General features: G+C 43.1%; 1 protein-coding gene across 2 annotated transcripts in view; it reads right to left on the reverse strand.

Annotated features, from left to right (window-relative positions):
• LOC132378000 (twinfilin-2) overlaps nucleotides 1-16,947 on the reverse strand; it is a 172,763-nt gene extending 155,816 nt beyond the window's left edge. Inside the window, exon 1 of one of the 2 annotated variants that reach the window (XM_059944577.1) lies at nucleotides 16,819-16,947. In XM_059944577.1, coding sequence (XP_059800560.1) covers nucleotides 16,819-16,843 — 25 coding nt within the window. In that variant the 5' untranslated portion in view covers nucleotides 16,844-16,947. Of the gene's footprint in view, nucleotides 1-16,494; nucleotides 16,527-16,818 lie in introns of those variants that run through there. The other variant, XM_059944579.1, reaches the window with a different exon arrangement.
• Nucleotides 16,948-17,933: the final 986 nt, after the last annotated feature.

Genomic DNA, 17,933 nt, shown 5'->3' on the forward strand with positions numbered 1-17,933 from the left:
TCCAGGCAACATCCTTGTAAAATCTCCTCTGCACCCTTTCTATGGCTTCCACATCCCTCCTGTAGTGAGGTGACCACAACTGAGCACAGTACTCCAAAAACTCTGACCAGGGTCCTATACAGCTTTAACATTACCTCTTGGCTATTAAATTCAATCCCATGGTTGAAGAAGGCCAATGCACCATATGCCTACTTAACCACAGAGTCAATATGTGTAGTAGCTTTGCATGTCCTATGGACTCTGACCCCAAGATCCCTCCGATTCTCCACACTGCCAAGAGTCTTACCATTAATACTATATTCTGCCATCATATTTGACCTACCAAAATGAACCACCTCACACTTATCTGGGTAGAACTCCATCTGCCACTTCTCAGCCCAGTTTTGCATCCTATCAATGTCCCAGTGTAACCTCTGACAGCCATCCACACTATCCACAACTCCCCCAACCTTAGTGTCATCAGCAAATTTACTAAACCATCCCGCCACTTCCTCATCCAGGTCATTTATAAAAATCACAAAGAGAAGGGGACCCAGAACAGATTCCTGAGGCACACCACTGGTCACTGACCTCCATGCAGAATATGACCCATCTACAACTACTTCTTGCCTTCTATGGCAAGCCAATTCTGGATCAACAAAGCAAGGTCCCGTAAGATCCCATGCCTTCTTACTTTCTCAATAAGCCTTGCTGAAATGCCTTGCGGAAATCCATATATACTGTATCTACTGCTCTACCTTCATCAATATATTTAGTCACATCTTCAAAAAATTCAATCAGGTTCATAAGGCACAACCTGCCTTTGACAAAGCCATGCTGACTATTCCTAATCATATTATGCCTCTCCAAATGTTCATAAATCCTGCCTCTCAGGATCTTTTCCATCATCTTACCAGTCAGTGAAGTAAGACTGAAATTGTAGCGGTACTTGGATAAATTGGAAGAATGAGCAAAAAGGTGGCGGATGTTATACACAGTGCTGGGAAATGTATTAATACACACTTTGGTAAAAGGAACAACAGTGTAGACTATTATCTAAATGGTTCAAACATCAGACATGGGTCAGTGGGACTTATGAGTCCTTGTGTAAGACTACTGGAAGGTTAATTTACAGGTTGAGTCTGTGGTAAAGAAAGGAAATACAACATTGGTATTTATTTCAAGCGGAGTAGAATATAAAAGCAAGGAGATAATGCTGAGCCTTTATAAGACACTAGCTAGTACACTTAGGAGTACTGTCAACATTTTTAGGCTCCATATAGCAAAAAGGATGTGCTGTCATTGGAGAGAGTCCATAGGAGGCTCAGGAGGATGATTCTGGGAATAAAGGGTTAACATAATAACATTTGGCTGGGAGTATCCAGAACTAGAGCGTATAGCTGCAAAGTTGAGGGGTGACCCTTTAGAACAGAGTTAAGGATGAATTTTTTTAGCCAGTGTGGAGTACATCTGTGGAATGCTGTGTCACAGACTACTGTGGAGGCCAGGTCTGTAGGTATATTTAAGGCAGAAGCTGACTGTTTCCTGATTGGTCAGGGCATCAAAAGATATGGCAAGAAGACACCCAAAGCTACTATACAGGTTGACTCTGTGGTTAAGTGCAGTGGCCTTCATCAACCATGGGATTGAGTTTATGAGCCAAGAGGTAATGTTACAGCTATATAGGACGTTGGTCAGACCCCACTTGGAGTACTGCACTCAGTTCTGGTCACCTCACAACAGGAAGGATGTGGAAACTACAGAAAGGGTGCAGAGGAGATTTACAAGATGTTGCTGGATTGGGGAGCATGCCTTATGAGAATAGGTTGAGTGAACTCAGATTTTTCTCCTTGGAGCAGTGGAGGACGAGAGGTGACCTGATAGAGTTGTATAAGATGATGAGAGGCATTGATCATGTGGATAGTCTGAGGGTTTTTCCCAGGGCTGAAATGGCTAACATGAGGGCACAGTTTTAAGGTGCTTGGACGTAGGTACAGAGATGTCAGGGGTAAGTTTTTTTTTTAAAAATGCAGAGGGTGGTGAGTGTATGGAATTGGCTGCCACAAACGGTGGTGGAGGCAGATACAATAGGGTCTTTTAAGAGATTCCTGGATAGGTACATGGAGCTTAGAAAAACAGAGGACTATGGTAACCCTAGGTAATTTCTAAAGCAAATACTTATTTGGCTCAGTTTTGTGAGCCGAAGGGCCTGTATTTCTATGTATGGGGTTGAGTGGGATCTGGGATCAGAATGATGGAATGGTGGAGCAGACTCGATGGGCTGAATGGCCTAATTCTGCTCCTAAGTCTTATGGTCTTATAATGTGCTTTAGTGCATTAATGCTGACTCAGTCTAAACTCCAAATACAATGCTTACTATTTCAATTCTTAAATTTCTACTATTCAAGGTATGCTCTCACGAGTAAAAAAAATTGTCTGACTGTATCACTCAAGTGATTAGCTGATCCAAAGCGAATTTTACTTTAAGGTCCTTTGAGAAATCCTAATGCTTAAATCAAAAATCTACAATAAGAATGTTATAATAAAAGGTAATATTGCCATGTTTCACCAGGCGAGTAAAAAATCAATAGAAAAACAATTTCAGAAAGTACAATAAAAATGACGGCATGGACATCTCAGTGAGGCACCATTATTGATTACTTCTTTTGAATGTACAGCAAACATGAAAGTGTTTCTTAAGTGAGTTAACTATTAAGCAGACGGGAATTAATACACAGCAGCTTGTTCTACTTCTTTTAACATGTCCTGGGCATAAAAATCATACCTTACAATAACAAGCATCAAAATAGGCTGGTTTTAATTTTAGGATCAGATACAATCCTTCTTGCAATGGTACACTACTTTGCAAAACTAATTCTACTCCATTAAAAACTTTCCTTTAATCTGTTAATGAAAGGACCAACAGTTATTCATTTCAAAGATTAGGGTTCAGAGATTATTGAACCCCATTATAAACATATTAGTTGATAATATTAATTGTTTTGGTGATGAACAGCTCTGGTGAAGTGTGATGCTATATTAAGTGTCTGAATGCAAGCACATCTCGAATTGAACCCAATATTCCTTTATATATTTTATCTGTACAATTAAACCCTGACATGCAAGCAGTGAGCGAAACCTCTTCTTTGCTCTCCCACAAACATCTTGAAGATATATTTAATACTCAGACAAACTGGATGAAAAAGATTTTCAGAGAATTACAATTTGATACAGCACCATATGTGCACAAGTATAATCGGTCTGGATATCAAACTCCAGGTTAACTGAGAATAACAATTGTTTTACTACAACTAAAATGAAAAAAAGCCTCTAACTTTAAAGCATAAATTCTCATCAGTTCTCAGCTCATTGTTCTGATGAAGCCCTTCAACTTTAAGCTGTTTCTCTTTCCCTACATGTTGCTTGAACTACTGAGAATTTTCTGCTTTTATTTTCTACTTTAATCTTCTCTTATTCATTGGTAAAGGGGGCACTCATAACTGAGTGCAAACTCTACAAAGTTAGCTCAGATAATGTTACCTAGTAATGCAAACACTAAACACTAGATGTCAAAATATAAACAGAAAATGTTGGAAGTTCTCGAAGTCTAGCAACATCTGCAGAGAAAAAACAGTCAACACTTCAGGACCATTATCTTTCAAGGAGTCTGAAATATAATACAGGTGTCCCTTCCTCCCCCCCGCCCTTTACAAAGGTACAGCGTTCCTATGAAACCTTTAAGCCAAAATGGCATAATGCAAAGAACTATTAATTTATATGCAAAAAATTTTCGTAAGAAGTGAAAATCCTCTTTGTAATGCGAAAAACGTGTTGGCATGTGGCCTAGTGGGCAAGGCATCAGACTAGTAACCTGAAGGTCACTGGTTCGAGCCTCAGCTGAGGCAGCACATTTGTGTCTTTGAGCAAGGCACTTAACAGCACATTGCTTTGTGACGTCACCGGTACCAAGCTGCATGGGTCCTAGTGCCCTTCCCTTGGACAACATCGGTGGCGTGGAGAGAGGAAGGCCTGCAGCTTGGGCAACTGCCGGTCTCCCATACAACCCTGCCAGGCCTGCGCCCTGGAAACTCCAGGCGGAGATCCATGGTCTCTCGAGACCGATGGATGCCACCACCAATGCGAAAACAGGTTACTAATGTAGGTCTTTTGTAAAAGCAAAGTGGCGTAAAGCGAACATTCGTAAAGAGGGGACAACCTGTATATGTTTCCCTTCTGAGAGGTACTGCCTAACTTGACTACATCGAACATTGTCCTCCATGTGACACAAAATTGGGTAGTCATTTCTTTTGATGGAGACACAATAGCACAACCAATTTTACTACATTAAACCAATTTTAAATCTTCAAAGTAATTTACGTGTCAATATAATTACTACTTATTAAACCTGTATACATCCCTTACAAGTTCAGAAAATTGTATTTTCCCACAATTAACTCAAAATTGAAATATTCCTTGCAACAACACGATAAAGATGTACAATCTAAAAACAACAGAATGAGAGCAAAGTGACAAACCTACAAAATGCAACACCAATACATTATTCAAGTACAGAGCACACAGTATTCATTACTAAGTACAACAGGTGGCTCAATCTTCTACTGAAAGTTGCTCTCAACTGAAAATACATGATCAATAGTGAATAGTCCCCATCATTATGCTGATGGTGTCTAACAGTGTTTTGGGAGTACAGTAATTCTTCTGAATAACCTCTGAATTTTTTGGGGGGAGGGAGGTAATCCTAAGGGCTTCTACAGATGCCTTAACAGCAAAAGGATAGCTGACAATGTGTTCATTTAGTCTCCGTATGAGGCTAATGCAGAAATTGCAGGGCTCCAATAGGAATATTTAAAACAACCTTAGTCACGGGTGAGGTGCTGGACAATTAGAGAAAAGCTCATCTTGTCCTGCTGTTTAAGAAAGGCTCTAAGAATGCCAGGAATTTATTGGCTGGTGAGCCTGAAATCAGTATTTGAAAATTTATTGTAAGGTATTGTAAGGGACCGGATATACAGGAATTTGGATAGACTAGGATTGATTAGGGATAGTTAACATGACTTTGTGCAAGGCAAGTCATATCTACCCATTAAGAATTTTTCAAGGAAGTTACCAGGAACGATGATGAAAGCAAGGCACTGGATGTTGTCTACATAGACTTTAACAAGGCCTTTGGCAAGGTCCCTCATGGGAGGTTGGTCAAGAAGACTCAGTTTAGACATTGGCTTTGTGGGAGAAGCCAGAGAACGGCTGTAGATGGTTGCCTCTCTGACTGGTGATCTGTGATTAGTGGTGTGCCCCAGGAATCAGTGCTGGGTTCAGTGTTGCTTGCCATCTACATGTGGAAACAGGATCAGCAAATTGTGGATAACACCAAGATTGGGGGTGTAGTGGACAGCATGGAAGACTATCAAAGCTTGCAGCGGGATTGTGACCTGCCGGTGAAAACGGCAGGTAGAATTTAATGCAGACAAGTGTGAGGTGTTACATATTGGGAGGACCAACCAGGGTGGATCTTACACTGTGAGTGGTAGGGTGCCAAGTAGAACAGAGGAATCTGGGAATGCAGATCCACAATTCCTTGAAAGTGGCATCACAGGTAGATTGGATCTTTAGCCCACTGCCCTTTATATATCTAAGTACAAGTACAGGAGTTGGGATGTTATGTTGAAGTAATGCAAGGCTTGGTGAGGCCTAATTTGGGGTAATTGTATCTAGTTTTGTGGTATCTAGTAAGTGGTCACTTATCTACAGGAAAGATGTAAATATGACTGAAAGAGTGCAGAAAAAAAATTATAAGGACGTTGCTGGGACTCAAGGACCTGAGTTACAGGGAAAGGCTGGATAAGTTAGGAGTTTATTCCCCAGAATGAGAAGAGATTTGATAGAGGTATACAAAATTATGAGGGGTATAGATAGACTAAATGCAAGCAGGCTCTTCCCACTAAGGTTGGGTGAGACTACAACTGGAGATCATGGAGTAAAGGTGAAAGGTGAAAAGTTTAAGGGGAACACTAGGGAAAACTTCTTCACTCAGAGGGTTGTGAGAGTGTGGAATGAGCTGCCAGCACAAGTGGTGGTTGTGGAGTTGATTTCAACATTCAAGAGAAACTTGAATGGGAGGACTATAGTCCAGGTGCCAGTTGATGGGACCAGGCAGATTAATTATTCGTCATGGACTAGATGGGCCAGAAGGGCCCATTTCTGTGCGTAGTGTTCTATGACCTTAAGTTAATTAACTTAGAGAGATCATATCTTAATCAACACTATGCTATTCAGAGAAGAAGCAAAATACTCAGATCTAGACCTGCAGCAGAGTAAACAGAAGAAATCCCTGGCTGCCAAAGGACATGAAGTGAGGTTATAAACAATAATGTGTTTATGGTAAACAGTGCAAATTACAGCAACGACCTTTGATGTGAAGAAATTTTTTTTTACAACTTTACAAATGAACTAACCTAATAATGTACAATAACAGCATGTCGTGAAATTGGAGAAGGCCTTCAAGATCAAATCTTACTGTCGTAACTTCAAAAAACACAGCACCAACATCAGACATTCAGATCAGGAAGATCATGCTGATATTTATGTCACTTCCCACCATTTCACTAATCCCATCAGTATTTCCTTCTATTTCTGTCTTCATCAGAAGCTTCTTTATAGTCATAGCTACAGTATTTATCTCAACTACCTCTAATGAATGTGTCACGAGAGACTTTGGGAACAGCTAAATAATTAAATTAACAAGCTAGCCAACAGATTTCATCATCAGACCACATACAACTATTGCCAGTGATGTGTGTTAACTCAATTACATAGAAGTGTATATTCACATAAAAATACATAAAGATCTAAAAAAGTCTAATTTTACTAAATACAGTCATCAGATAATTCAATTTTAGAGAGGGAAGGGAATAGCATTGTTATTGTGTTGTATCGCTGTTGTACGAACAGACTATGTAACAGTTTATTCCCCCAAGCTATCAGACTCCTCAATACTCACAGCCTGGACTGACACCTTGCCCTATTGTCCTGTTTATTATTTATTGTAATGCCTGCACTGTTTTTGTGCACTTTATGCAGTCCTGTGTAGGTTTGTAGTCCAGTGTAGCTTTCTCCAGGTTTTTTTTTATGTAGTTCAGTCTAGTTTTTGTACTGTGTCATGTAACACCATGGTCCTGAAAAACATTGTCTCATTTTTACTATGCACTGTACCAGAAGTTAAGGTCGAAATGACAATAAAAGTGACTTGACTTGATATATACCCCAGTAATTTGGTCAAAAAGGCATTAGCAATGGCCAGCAAGTACATTGCCTGCAATGTGCCAGGCTGCTGTACACTAAATTCCCGCGTGTCACTTTGCAACTGTGACTACAGTTCATAACTAGAAATATATAAATATGCTCATAAATATAGTGACTATGTTTCATTAGGAGTTTGAAGAGAATTGGTATGGCTCCAAATTTGCATTCTTGCAAATTTCTACAGATGTACCGTGGAGGACATTCTGCCTGGTTGCATCACCATCTGGCATGCAGGGGCCACTGCAAAATTTGGAAAAATTGTATTCTTATTGCTATCAATTGCAGTGCTGCTGCTGCAACAGAACAGCCAATTTCATGACAAGTGTCAGTGATGTTAAACCCAATTCTGATTCTATATAAAGCAGCTTTGGGTGTAGCAAGGTCATGGAAAGCACTATAGAAATCTAAGCCATCTTTGTTTCTGAAGAAAATTCAAATATACAAATTAAAGATTCGGTCCTGCTCTGTCATAGGCTGTACATTCTTACACAATGCACAGCCCATTCCCCAATCAGTCCACTTCCATGTTGGTTTCTACATAACAGCTAACAATAATGTATCCACATCATTCAGTGAACCTGCCCTTTTATCATCCTAGATGAACATATGAAACATGCAGTAACTGAAGCTCCGTATTCTTTGAAAACCCTATTATAGGTTCAGCAGCCATTCTAATAATTCCAATGAAGCTCAAACTGGAGAAGGGAGAAAACCATCTCTTTCCGTTTTACTGAAGTCTATTGCTCTGGTATCAATTTCTGTTTATTCACAAGTGACCATAAAATGAAGCAAATTTAACCTAGATACCGCAACACACATTGGCTGAAACATTGACTGCACTTTTCTCCCCCCATAGATGTTGCCTGGCCTGCTGAGTTCCTCAGCATTTTGCATGTGTTGCTTGGATTTCCAGCACCTGCAGACTTTCTTTTGTTTCTGATTTTTTTTAAACTTTCACTTTGCACAGATGCTGCCTAGCTTGTTTGATATTTCCAGCATTTTCTGTTTTTGTTATAGGGAAGTATTCAAGTGTCTTATCCAATATTAACGCTGCTAATATCACTCAAAATCAGGTTATCTGACATTGCTAATTGTGGGAGCCAGCTATGTCTAAATGAAATGCCATGCTAACGTGCCTTCTCTCAATTCCTCCGTCTCTGCCGCATCTGCTCTCAAAATGAGGCTTTTCATTCCAGGATGAGGGAGATGTCTTCCTTTTTTAAAGAAGGGGCTTCCCTTCCTCCACCATCAACTCTGCCCTCAAACACATCTCTCCCATTTCAAACACATCTGCTATCACCCCATCCTCCCGCCACCCCAGTAGGGATAGGATCATCCTCACCTACCACTCCACCAGCCTCTGTCTCCGTAACTTCCACCATCTCCAACCATTCGAGAAACCGTTGCAGCAGGAAGAGGATGAGCAAAGGGCTCAAGGACTGGGAAGCAGCTGAGGTGAACATTTTTTATAAAGGCGTGCGCAGCGGGTACTCAGGACAGTGTGATCGAGAAACCGTTGCAGCAGGAAGAGGAGGAGCGAAGGGCTTGTGAGGTAATTGACAGGGACAAATAAAAGTACGGGTAACTGAAGAGGAGAGGCCAGTGGTGTGAGTGGCTCAGGGTAGGAGTGGAGCTTTGAGGCTTTGGCTCAAGAGGCTTCAGCGAGCAGAGGCTGAGGACAAACTTGCTCCAAGTGAGGTAAGTCCGGGTAAGTTCCTTTAATTAACTTAGGAGTAGGTAATGGAGGCAGCAGCAGTTAGGGCAGTCGAGTGCACCGTATGCAGGATGTGGGGAGTCAGGGACAGCACAATTGTCCCTGATGACTACACCTGCAAAAGGTGCATCCAGCTGCAGCTCCTGACAAACTGTGTTAGGGAACTGGAGCTGGAGCTGGATGAACTTCAGATCATTCATGAGGCAGAGGAAGAAATAGACAGGAGTTTCAGGGAGATAGTCACCCCTAAAAGTCAAGAGGCAGGCAGCTGAGTGACTGTCAGGAGAGGGAAGGGGAATAGACAGGAAGAGCAGAGCACCCCTGTGGCCATTCCCATCAACAATAAGTATACTGTTTTGGATACTGTTGGTGGGGATGACCTACCAGGGACAAGTTGTAGTGGTTGCATATCTGGCACTGAGTCTGGACCCTAAGCTCAGAAAGGAAGGAGGGAAAAGAGGAGAGCAGTAGTGATAGGGGATTCGATAGTTAGGGGGACAGATAAGAGGTCCTGTGGGAGAGATCAAGAAACTCGGATGGTCTGTTGCCTCCCTGGTGCCAGGGTCCGCGATATCTCGGATCGAATTCTCAGTATTCTCAGGACGGAGGTGAGCAGCCAGATGTCGTGTAGGGACCAATGACATGGATTGGAAGAAGGAGGAGGTCCTGCAAAGAGAGTTTAGGGAGTTAGGTACAAAGTTGAAGGACAGGACCTCCAGGGTTGCAATCTCAGGATTGCTCCCCGTGTCACGTGTTAGTGAGGCTAGAAATAGAAAGATAACGCAGATAAATATGTAGCTAAGGAAGGTTCTGACAGGACCGTTTGCACCTGAACTGGAAGGGAACCAACATTCTTGCGGGCAGGTTTGCTAGTGCTGCTCCGGGTGGTTTAAACTAGATTTGCAGGGGGAGGGGAACCAGAGGGTTAGAGCAGATAGTGAGGTGGAGGAGGATAAAGGTCATGTGATCAGAAATCAAAGGTTTGTATGTGATAGAAATGTTCTCAGGTGCCAAACTGAAGAGACTGGGGAAGAGGCATCTGGCTCTCAAATAGAGAAAGATAGGAGACAGAGTGTAAGGGAGGATAGGCAGATGATAGAGAAGGGACACGCTCTGACCGAAGGTTTGAGAAGTATCTATTTTAATGCAAGCAGTGTTGTGAACAAAGCGGATGAGCTTAGAGCGTGGATCAGTACTTGGGGATATGATGTGGTGGCCATTACAGAGACTTGGATGGCTCAGGAACAGGACTGATTACTTCAAGTGCCAGGTTTTACATGTTTCAGTAAGGACAGGGAGGGATGCAAAAGAGGTGGGGGCGTGGCACTGTTGATCAGAGATAGTGTCGTGGCTGCAGAAAAGGTGGGTGTCATGGAGGGATTGTCCACGGAGTCTGTGGGTGGAGGTTAGGAACAGGAAGGGGTCAATAATTTTACTGGGTGTTTTTTTTTAATATAGGCCGCCCAATAGTAACAGGGACATGAAGGAGCAGATAGGGAAACAGATCCTGGAAAGGTGTAATAATAACATAGCTATCGTGATGGGAGATTTTAATTTCCCCAAATACAGATTGGTATCTTCCTAGAACAAGCGGCTTAGATGGAGTGGAGTTTGTTAGGTGTGTTCAGGAAGGTTTCTGGACACAATATGTAGATAAGCCGACAAGAGGAGAGGCTGTACTTGATCTGGTATTAGGAGATGAACCTGGTCAGGTGTCAGATCTCTCAGTGGGAGAGCATTTTGGAGATAGTGATCATAATTCTATCTCCTTTACCATAGCATTGGAGAGAGATAGGAACAGACAAGTTAGAAAAGTGTTTAATTGGAGTAAGGGGAATTATGAAGCTATCAGGCAGGAAGTTAGAAAAATTGGAAACAGATGTTCTCAGGGAAAAACATGAAAGAAAGGTGGCAAATGTTCAGGGGTTACTTGTGTGAAGTTCTGCATGGATAAGTTCTAATGAGACAGGGAAGTTATGGTAGGGTGCAGAACTGTGGTGTACAAAGGCTGTAATAAATCTGGTCAAGAAGAAAAGCTGACAAAAGGTTCAGAGAGCTAGGTAATGTTAGAGATAATAGACAATAGGTGCAGGAGTAGGCCCTTCGGCCCTTCTAGCCAGCACCGCCATTCACTGTGATCATGGCTGATCATACACAATCAGTACCCCATTCCTGCCCTCTCCCCATATCCCTTGACCCCACTATCTATAAGAGCTCTCTCTATCTAACTCTCTTGAATGCATCCAGAGACTTGGCCTCCACTGCCTTCTGGGGCAGAGCATTCCACATATCCACCACTCTCTGGATGAAAAAGTTTTTCCGCATCTGTTCTAAATGGCCTACCCCTTATTCTTAAACTGTGGCTTCTAGTTCTGGACTCACCCATCAGCGGGAACATGCTTCCTGCCTCCAGTGTGTCCAATCCCTTAAAAATCTTATATGTTTCAATCAGATCCCCTCTCATCCTTCTAAATTCCAGTGTATACAAGCCCAGTCGCTCCAATCTTTCAACATATGACAGTCCCGCCATTCCGGGAATTAACCTCGTGAACCTACGCTGCACTCTCTCAATAGCAAGAATGTCCTTCCTCAAATTTGGAGACCAAAACTGCACACAATACTCCAGGTGGGGTCTCACCAGGGCCCTGTACAACTGCAGAAGGACCTCTTTACTCCTATACTCAATTCCTCTTGTTATAAAAGCCAGCATGCCATTAGCTTTCTTTACTGCCTGCTGTACCTGCATGCTTGCTTTCATTGACTGATGTACAAGCACACCTAGATCTCGTTGTACTTCCCCTGTTCCTAACTTGACTCCATTTAGATAGTAATCTGCCTTCCTGTTCTTGCCACCAAAGTGGATAACCTCACATTTATCCACATTAAACTGCATCTGCCATACATTTGCCCACTCACCCAACCTGTCCAAGTCACCCTGCATTCTCATAACATCCTCCTGACATTTCACACTGCCACCCAGCTTTGTGTCATCAGCAAATTTGCTAATGTTATTTTTAATCCCTTCATCCAAATCATTAATGTATATTGTAAACAGCTGCAGTCCCAACACCGAACCTTGCAGTACCCCACTGGTCACAGCCTGCTATTCCGAAAGGGACCTGTTAATCACTACTCTTTGTTTCCTGTCAGCCAGCCAATTTTCCAATCCATGTCAGTACTCTTCCCCCAATACCATGTGCCCTAATTTTGCCCACTAATCTCCTATGTGGGACTTTATCAAAAGCTTTCTGGAAGTCCAGGTACACTACATCCACTGGCTCTCCCTTGTCCATTTTCATAGTTACATCCTCAAAAAACTCCAGAAGATTAGTCAAGCATGATTTTCCCTTCATAAATCCATGCTGACTCGGACTGATCCTTCTACTGCTAGACAAATGCATCGTAATTTCCTCTTTTATAATTGACTCCAGCATCTTTCTCACCACTGACATCAGGCTAACCGGTCTATAATTCCCTGTTTTCTCTCTCCCTTCTTTCTTCAAAAGTGGGACAACATTAGCCACCCTCCAATCAGCAGGAACTGTTCCTGAATCTATAGAAGATTGGAAAATGATTACCAATGCGTCCACGATTTCTAGAGCCACCTCTTTAAGTACCCTGGGATGCAGACCATCAGGTCCCGGGGACTTATCAGCCTTCAGACTCAACAGTCTATCCAACACCATTTCTTGCCTAATATAAATTTCCTTCAGTTCATCCTTTACCCTATTTCCTTTGGCCACTATTACATCTGGGAGATTGTTTGTGTCTTCCCTAGTGAAGACAGATCCAAAGTACCTGTTCAACTGATCTGCTATTTCCTTGTTCCCCATAATAAATTCACCCATTTCTGTCTTCAATGGCCCAATGTTGGTCTTAACTATTTTTTTGCTATTCACATATCTAAAGAAGCTTTTATTATCCTCCTTTATATTCTTGGCTAGTTTACCTTCATACCTCATTTTTTCTTGGCGCACTGCCTTTTTTGTTATCTTCTGTTGCTCTTTAAAAGCTTCCCAGTCCTGCAGATCTAGATTATAAGGCTAACAGGAAGAAGCTTATGAAGGAAATTAGGAGAGCTAGAAGGGGCCATGAGAAGGCCTTGGCAGACAGGATTAAGGAAAACCCCAAAACATTCTACAAGTATGTGAAGAGCAGGAGGATAAGACGTGAAAGAATAGAACCTATCAAATGTGACAGTGGGAAAGTGTGTACAGAACCAGAGGAAATAGCAAAGGTACTTAATGAATACTTTACTTCAGTATTCACTATGGAAAAGGCTCTTGGTGATAATAGTGACGACTTGAGCATGTAGATATTAAGAAAGAGGATGTGCTGGAGCTTTTGGAAAGCATCAAGTTGGATAGGTCACCAGGCCCGGATGAGACGTACCCCAGGCTACACTGTGGGAGGCGAGGGAGGAGATTGCTGAGCCTCTGGCAATGATTTTGCATCATCAATAGGGATGGGAGAGGTTCAAAAGGATTGGAGGGTTGCAAATGTTGTTCCCTTATTCAAGAAAGGGAGTAGAGATAGACCAGGAAATTGTAGACTAATGAGTCTCACCTTAGTGGTTGGTAAATTGATGGAGAAGATCCTGAGAGGCAGGTTTATGAACATTTGGAGAAGTATAATATGATTAGGAATAGTTAGCACAGCTTTGTTAAGGGCAGGTTGTGCCTTACGAGCCGGATTGAATTTTTTGAGGATGTGACTAAACACATTGATGAAGGAAGAAAAGTAGATGCAGTATACCGATTTCAGCAAGGCATTTGATAAGGGGCCCCATGCAAGACCTATTGAGAAAGTAATGAGACATGGGATCCAAGGGACCATTGCTTTGTAGATTTAGAAGGCAAAGAGTGGCTGTAGACCAGTCATATTCTGCATGGAGGTTGGCCACCAGTGGAGTGCCTCAGGGATCTGTTCTGGGACCCTTACTCTTCATTATTTTTATAAATGACCTGGAAGAGGAAGTGGAGGGATGGGTTAGTAGGTTTGCTGATGACAGTAAGGTTTGAGGTGTTGTGAATAGTATGGAGGGCTGTCAGAGGTTACAGAGGGACATTGATAGGATGCAAAACTGGGCTGAAGCGGCAGATGGAGTTCAACCCAGATAAGTGTGAATTGGTTCATTTTGGTAAGTCAAATATGATGGCAAAATATAATAATAATGGTAAGACTCTTGGCAGTGTGGAGGATCAGAGGGATCTTGGGGTCTGAGTTCATAGGACACTCAAAGCAGCTGCACAGGTTGACTCAGAAGTCATACAGTGTATTGGTCTTTATCAATTGTGGAATTGAATTTATAGACAATAGGTGAAGAAGTAGACCATTCGGCCCCTCGAGTCTGCACCGCCATTCTGAGATCATGGCTGATCATTCACTATCAATACCCAGTCCCTGCCTTGTCCCCATATCCCTTGATTCCCCTATCCATCAGATATCTATCTAGCTCCTTCTTGAAAGCATCCAAAGAATTGGCCTCCACCGTCTTCCGAGGCAGTGCATTCCACACCTCCACAACTCTCTGGGAGAAGAAGTTCTTCCTCAACTCTGTTTTAAATAACTGGCCACTTATTCTCAAACCATGCCCTCTGGTACTGGACTCTTCCAACATCTGGAACATATTTCCTGCCTCAATCCTATCAAATCCTTTAATTATCTTAAACGTTTCAATCAGATCCCCTCTCAATCTCCTCAATTCCAGTGTGTACAAGACCAATCTCTCCCATCTCTCTGCGTAAGACAGCCCTGCCATCCCAGGAATCAACCTAGTGAATTTAGGAGCAGAGAGGTAATGTTGCAGCTATATAGGACCCTGGTCAGACCCCACTTGCCGAGTACTGTGCTCAGTTCTGATCGCCTCGCTACAGGAAGGATTGGAAACCATGTGCAGAGATTTACAAGGATGTTGACTGAATTGGGGAGCATGTCTTGAGTGACCTTTTTCCTTGGAGCAAAGGAAGATGAGAGGTGACCTGATAGAGGTGTACAAGATGTTGAGAGGCGTTGATCATATGGATAGCCAGAGGCTTTATCCCCCAGGGCTGAAATGGTTGCCACCAGAGGACGCAGGTTTAAGGTGCTGTGGAGTAGGTACAGAGGAGATGTCAGGGGTAAGTTTTTTTAACTCAGAGAGTGGTGAGTGCATGGAATGGGCTGCCAGCAAAGGTGGTGGAGGCAGATACGAAAGGGTCTTTTATGAGACTTTTGGATAGGTACATGGAGCTTAGAAAAATAGAGGGCTATAGGTAAGCATAGTAATTTCTAGGGTAGGGACATGTTCGGCACAACCTTGTGGGCCGAAGGGCCTGTATTGTGCTGTAGGTTTTCTATGTTTCTCTGGGATCCCACCATCAAGCACATCTTTCCCTCCCCCGCCACCTTCTGCTTTCCACAGGGATCGTTCCCTACGCGACTCCCTTGTCTATTCGTCCTCCACATCCCTTCCCACCTATCTCCCACCTCACACTTACCCGTTTAAGCTGAACAAGTGCTACACCTGCCCTTACAGTTCCTCCCTCACCACCATTCAGGGTGACAGTCCTTTCAGGTGAAGCAACACTTCACCTGGGAGTCTGCTGGTGTGGTATACTGCATCCGGTGCTCCCGGTGTGGCCTTCTATATATTGGTGAGACCCAACACAGAATGGGAGACCATTTTGCTGAACACCTATCAGAGGAAGCAGGATCTCCCAGTGGCCACACATTTTAATTTTACATCCCATTCCCATATGTCAATCCATGGCCTCCTCTATTGTTGAGATGAAGCCACACTTCATCTGGAGGAACACCTTATATTCCATCTGGGTAGCCTCCAACCTGATGGCACGAACATCGATTTCTGTAACTTCCATTAACGCCCCTCCTCCCCTTCTTACCCCTTCCCTATTTTTAATTTTTTTTTTCTTTTTCCCTCTCTTTCCCTATCACAATAACTCCTTGCCTGTTTTCCATCTTCCCCTCCTCCCTTCCATGGCCTTCTGTCCTATAATACTCCCTCTTCTCCAGCCTTGTATCCCTTTTGCTAATCAACTTCCCAGCTCTTAGCTTCATCCCCCCCACTCCTATCATTTCGGATCTCCCCCTCCCCCTTTCAAATCTCTTACTATCTTTTCTTTCAGTTAGTCCTGACGAAGGGTCTCGACCCGAAACGTCGACTGTAGTTCTTCCTATAGATGCTGCCTGGCCTGCTGCATTCCACCAGCATTCTGTGTGTGTAACAGTAACTACATTTCAAATAAACACATTTTGGGACGAAAAGAGCATACAATTCTCGCAGTCTTTCTTGATATTCTTAACTGATGTTAGCTCCTAGTCACAGAAAAGCATTTGGTTTCATGTTTAAGTAAGTTTTCTAAAGAACGATTGAGATTGCTTCCATCAAAATGCATTAATGTATATACACATAAAAGATTAACATGCCCAGCGGAAAGATGATAAAAGGTTCTTTTGACATAAAGCCTTGTTCGCATTACCTGGGTTTCTCCACATCTATAAGTTTAACGCCCAGGTTTTGACTTCAACCCCAGTATTATTTAACCTGCCAGTTAACCGGCTCAGAGTGCGATGGACACAATAATTGCCCAATCGAACATGCGCCCCGCAAAGCGAAAAGCCTCATCTACCTATCAGTGCAGCCCAGAGGTGGGATATCCGGCTGCTACTGCCCCGAGTTGGACGCCGGGTTTCCCCAGCAACCGAACTGGAGAATAAGGTGCCAGAGAACAGCCCACGATCATAATTAACCCTGACAAATTTGATGATAATATTGAAGCGCCGATACCATCTGTGGATCTTACCGGGTATTCCTGTCTGGTGTGACATGGTCGAAGCGCTGCTTTAGACGTTGCCTGCACAGCGAGACGCCAACAGAAATGGTGACGCCCACAACCAGCCACGAGAGGCGGAGCCGCGCAGGTGCAGATCGTGAGCTGCGATCAACCCTGCCACACACTGCGGCACCCTGCGGCTGGATGGCTTTATAGCTGCCATCTTTCACGCTTACGCCCCCTTGTGAAAATCAGCAACCAGAGTCGACGAGAGCAGATCAAGGAAAGATGATCCTAAACTGATTCTTTACTTCTTGAGGAAATCTTTACTCCTTGTCGAGATTTTTCTTTACTTTCAGAGGAGATAGAAACATAGAAAACCTACAGCACCATATGCTATGCCAAACATGTACTTCAGAAATTATGGTTACCCATATATAGCCCTCTAGTTTTGTAAGCTCCATGTACTTATCCAGGAGTCTCTTAAAAGACCCTGTGGTACCCACCTCACCACCGTCACCAGCAGCCCATTTCACACAGTCACCACTCTCTGCGTAAAAAAACTTACCTCTAACATCTGCTCTGTACCTACTTCCAAGCACCTTAAAACTGTGCCCTCTCATGTTAGCCATTTCAACCCTGGGGAAAAGCCTCTGACTATCCACACAATCAATGACTCTCATTATCTTATACATCTCTATCAGGTCACCTCACATCCTCCGCCGCTCCAAGGAGAAAATGCCGAGTTCATTCAACCTATTCTCATAAGGCATGCTCTCTAATCCAGGCAACATCCTTGTAAATCTCCTCTGCACCCTTTCTATGATTCACACATCCTTTTTGTAGTGAGGCGACCAGAACTGAGCACAATACTCCAAGGGGGGTCCGACCAAGGTCCTATAACATTACCTCTCAGCTTCTAAACTTAATCCCACGGTTGACGGAGGCCAATGCACAGTATGACTTCTTAACCACAGAGTCAACCTGTGTAGTAGCTTTGAGTGTCCTCTGGATCAAGGAGAGATTATCCTTAAACTGATTCTACTTGGAGTTGTTGGTGCTTGCTATTGAGAGTGGTTCATCTTTCAAGTGAAGTTTATTGTCATATGCAGAACTATGTGACTGCAGAGGTGCTGAGGCAGCAT

This window comes from Hypanus sabinus, chromosome 19, assembly GCF_030144855.1.
Source record: "Hypanus sabinus isolate sHypSab1 chromosome 19, sHypSab1.hap1, whole genome shotgun sequence".
NCBI classification, from domain to species: Eukaryota; Metazoa; Chordata; class Chondrichthyes; order Myliobatiformes; family Dasyatidae; genus Hypanus; species Hypanus sabinus.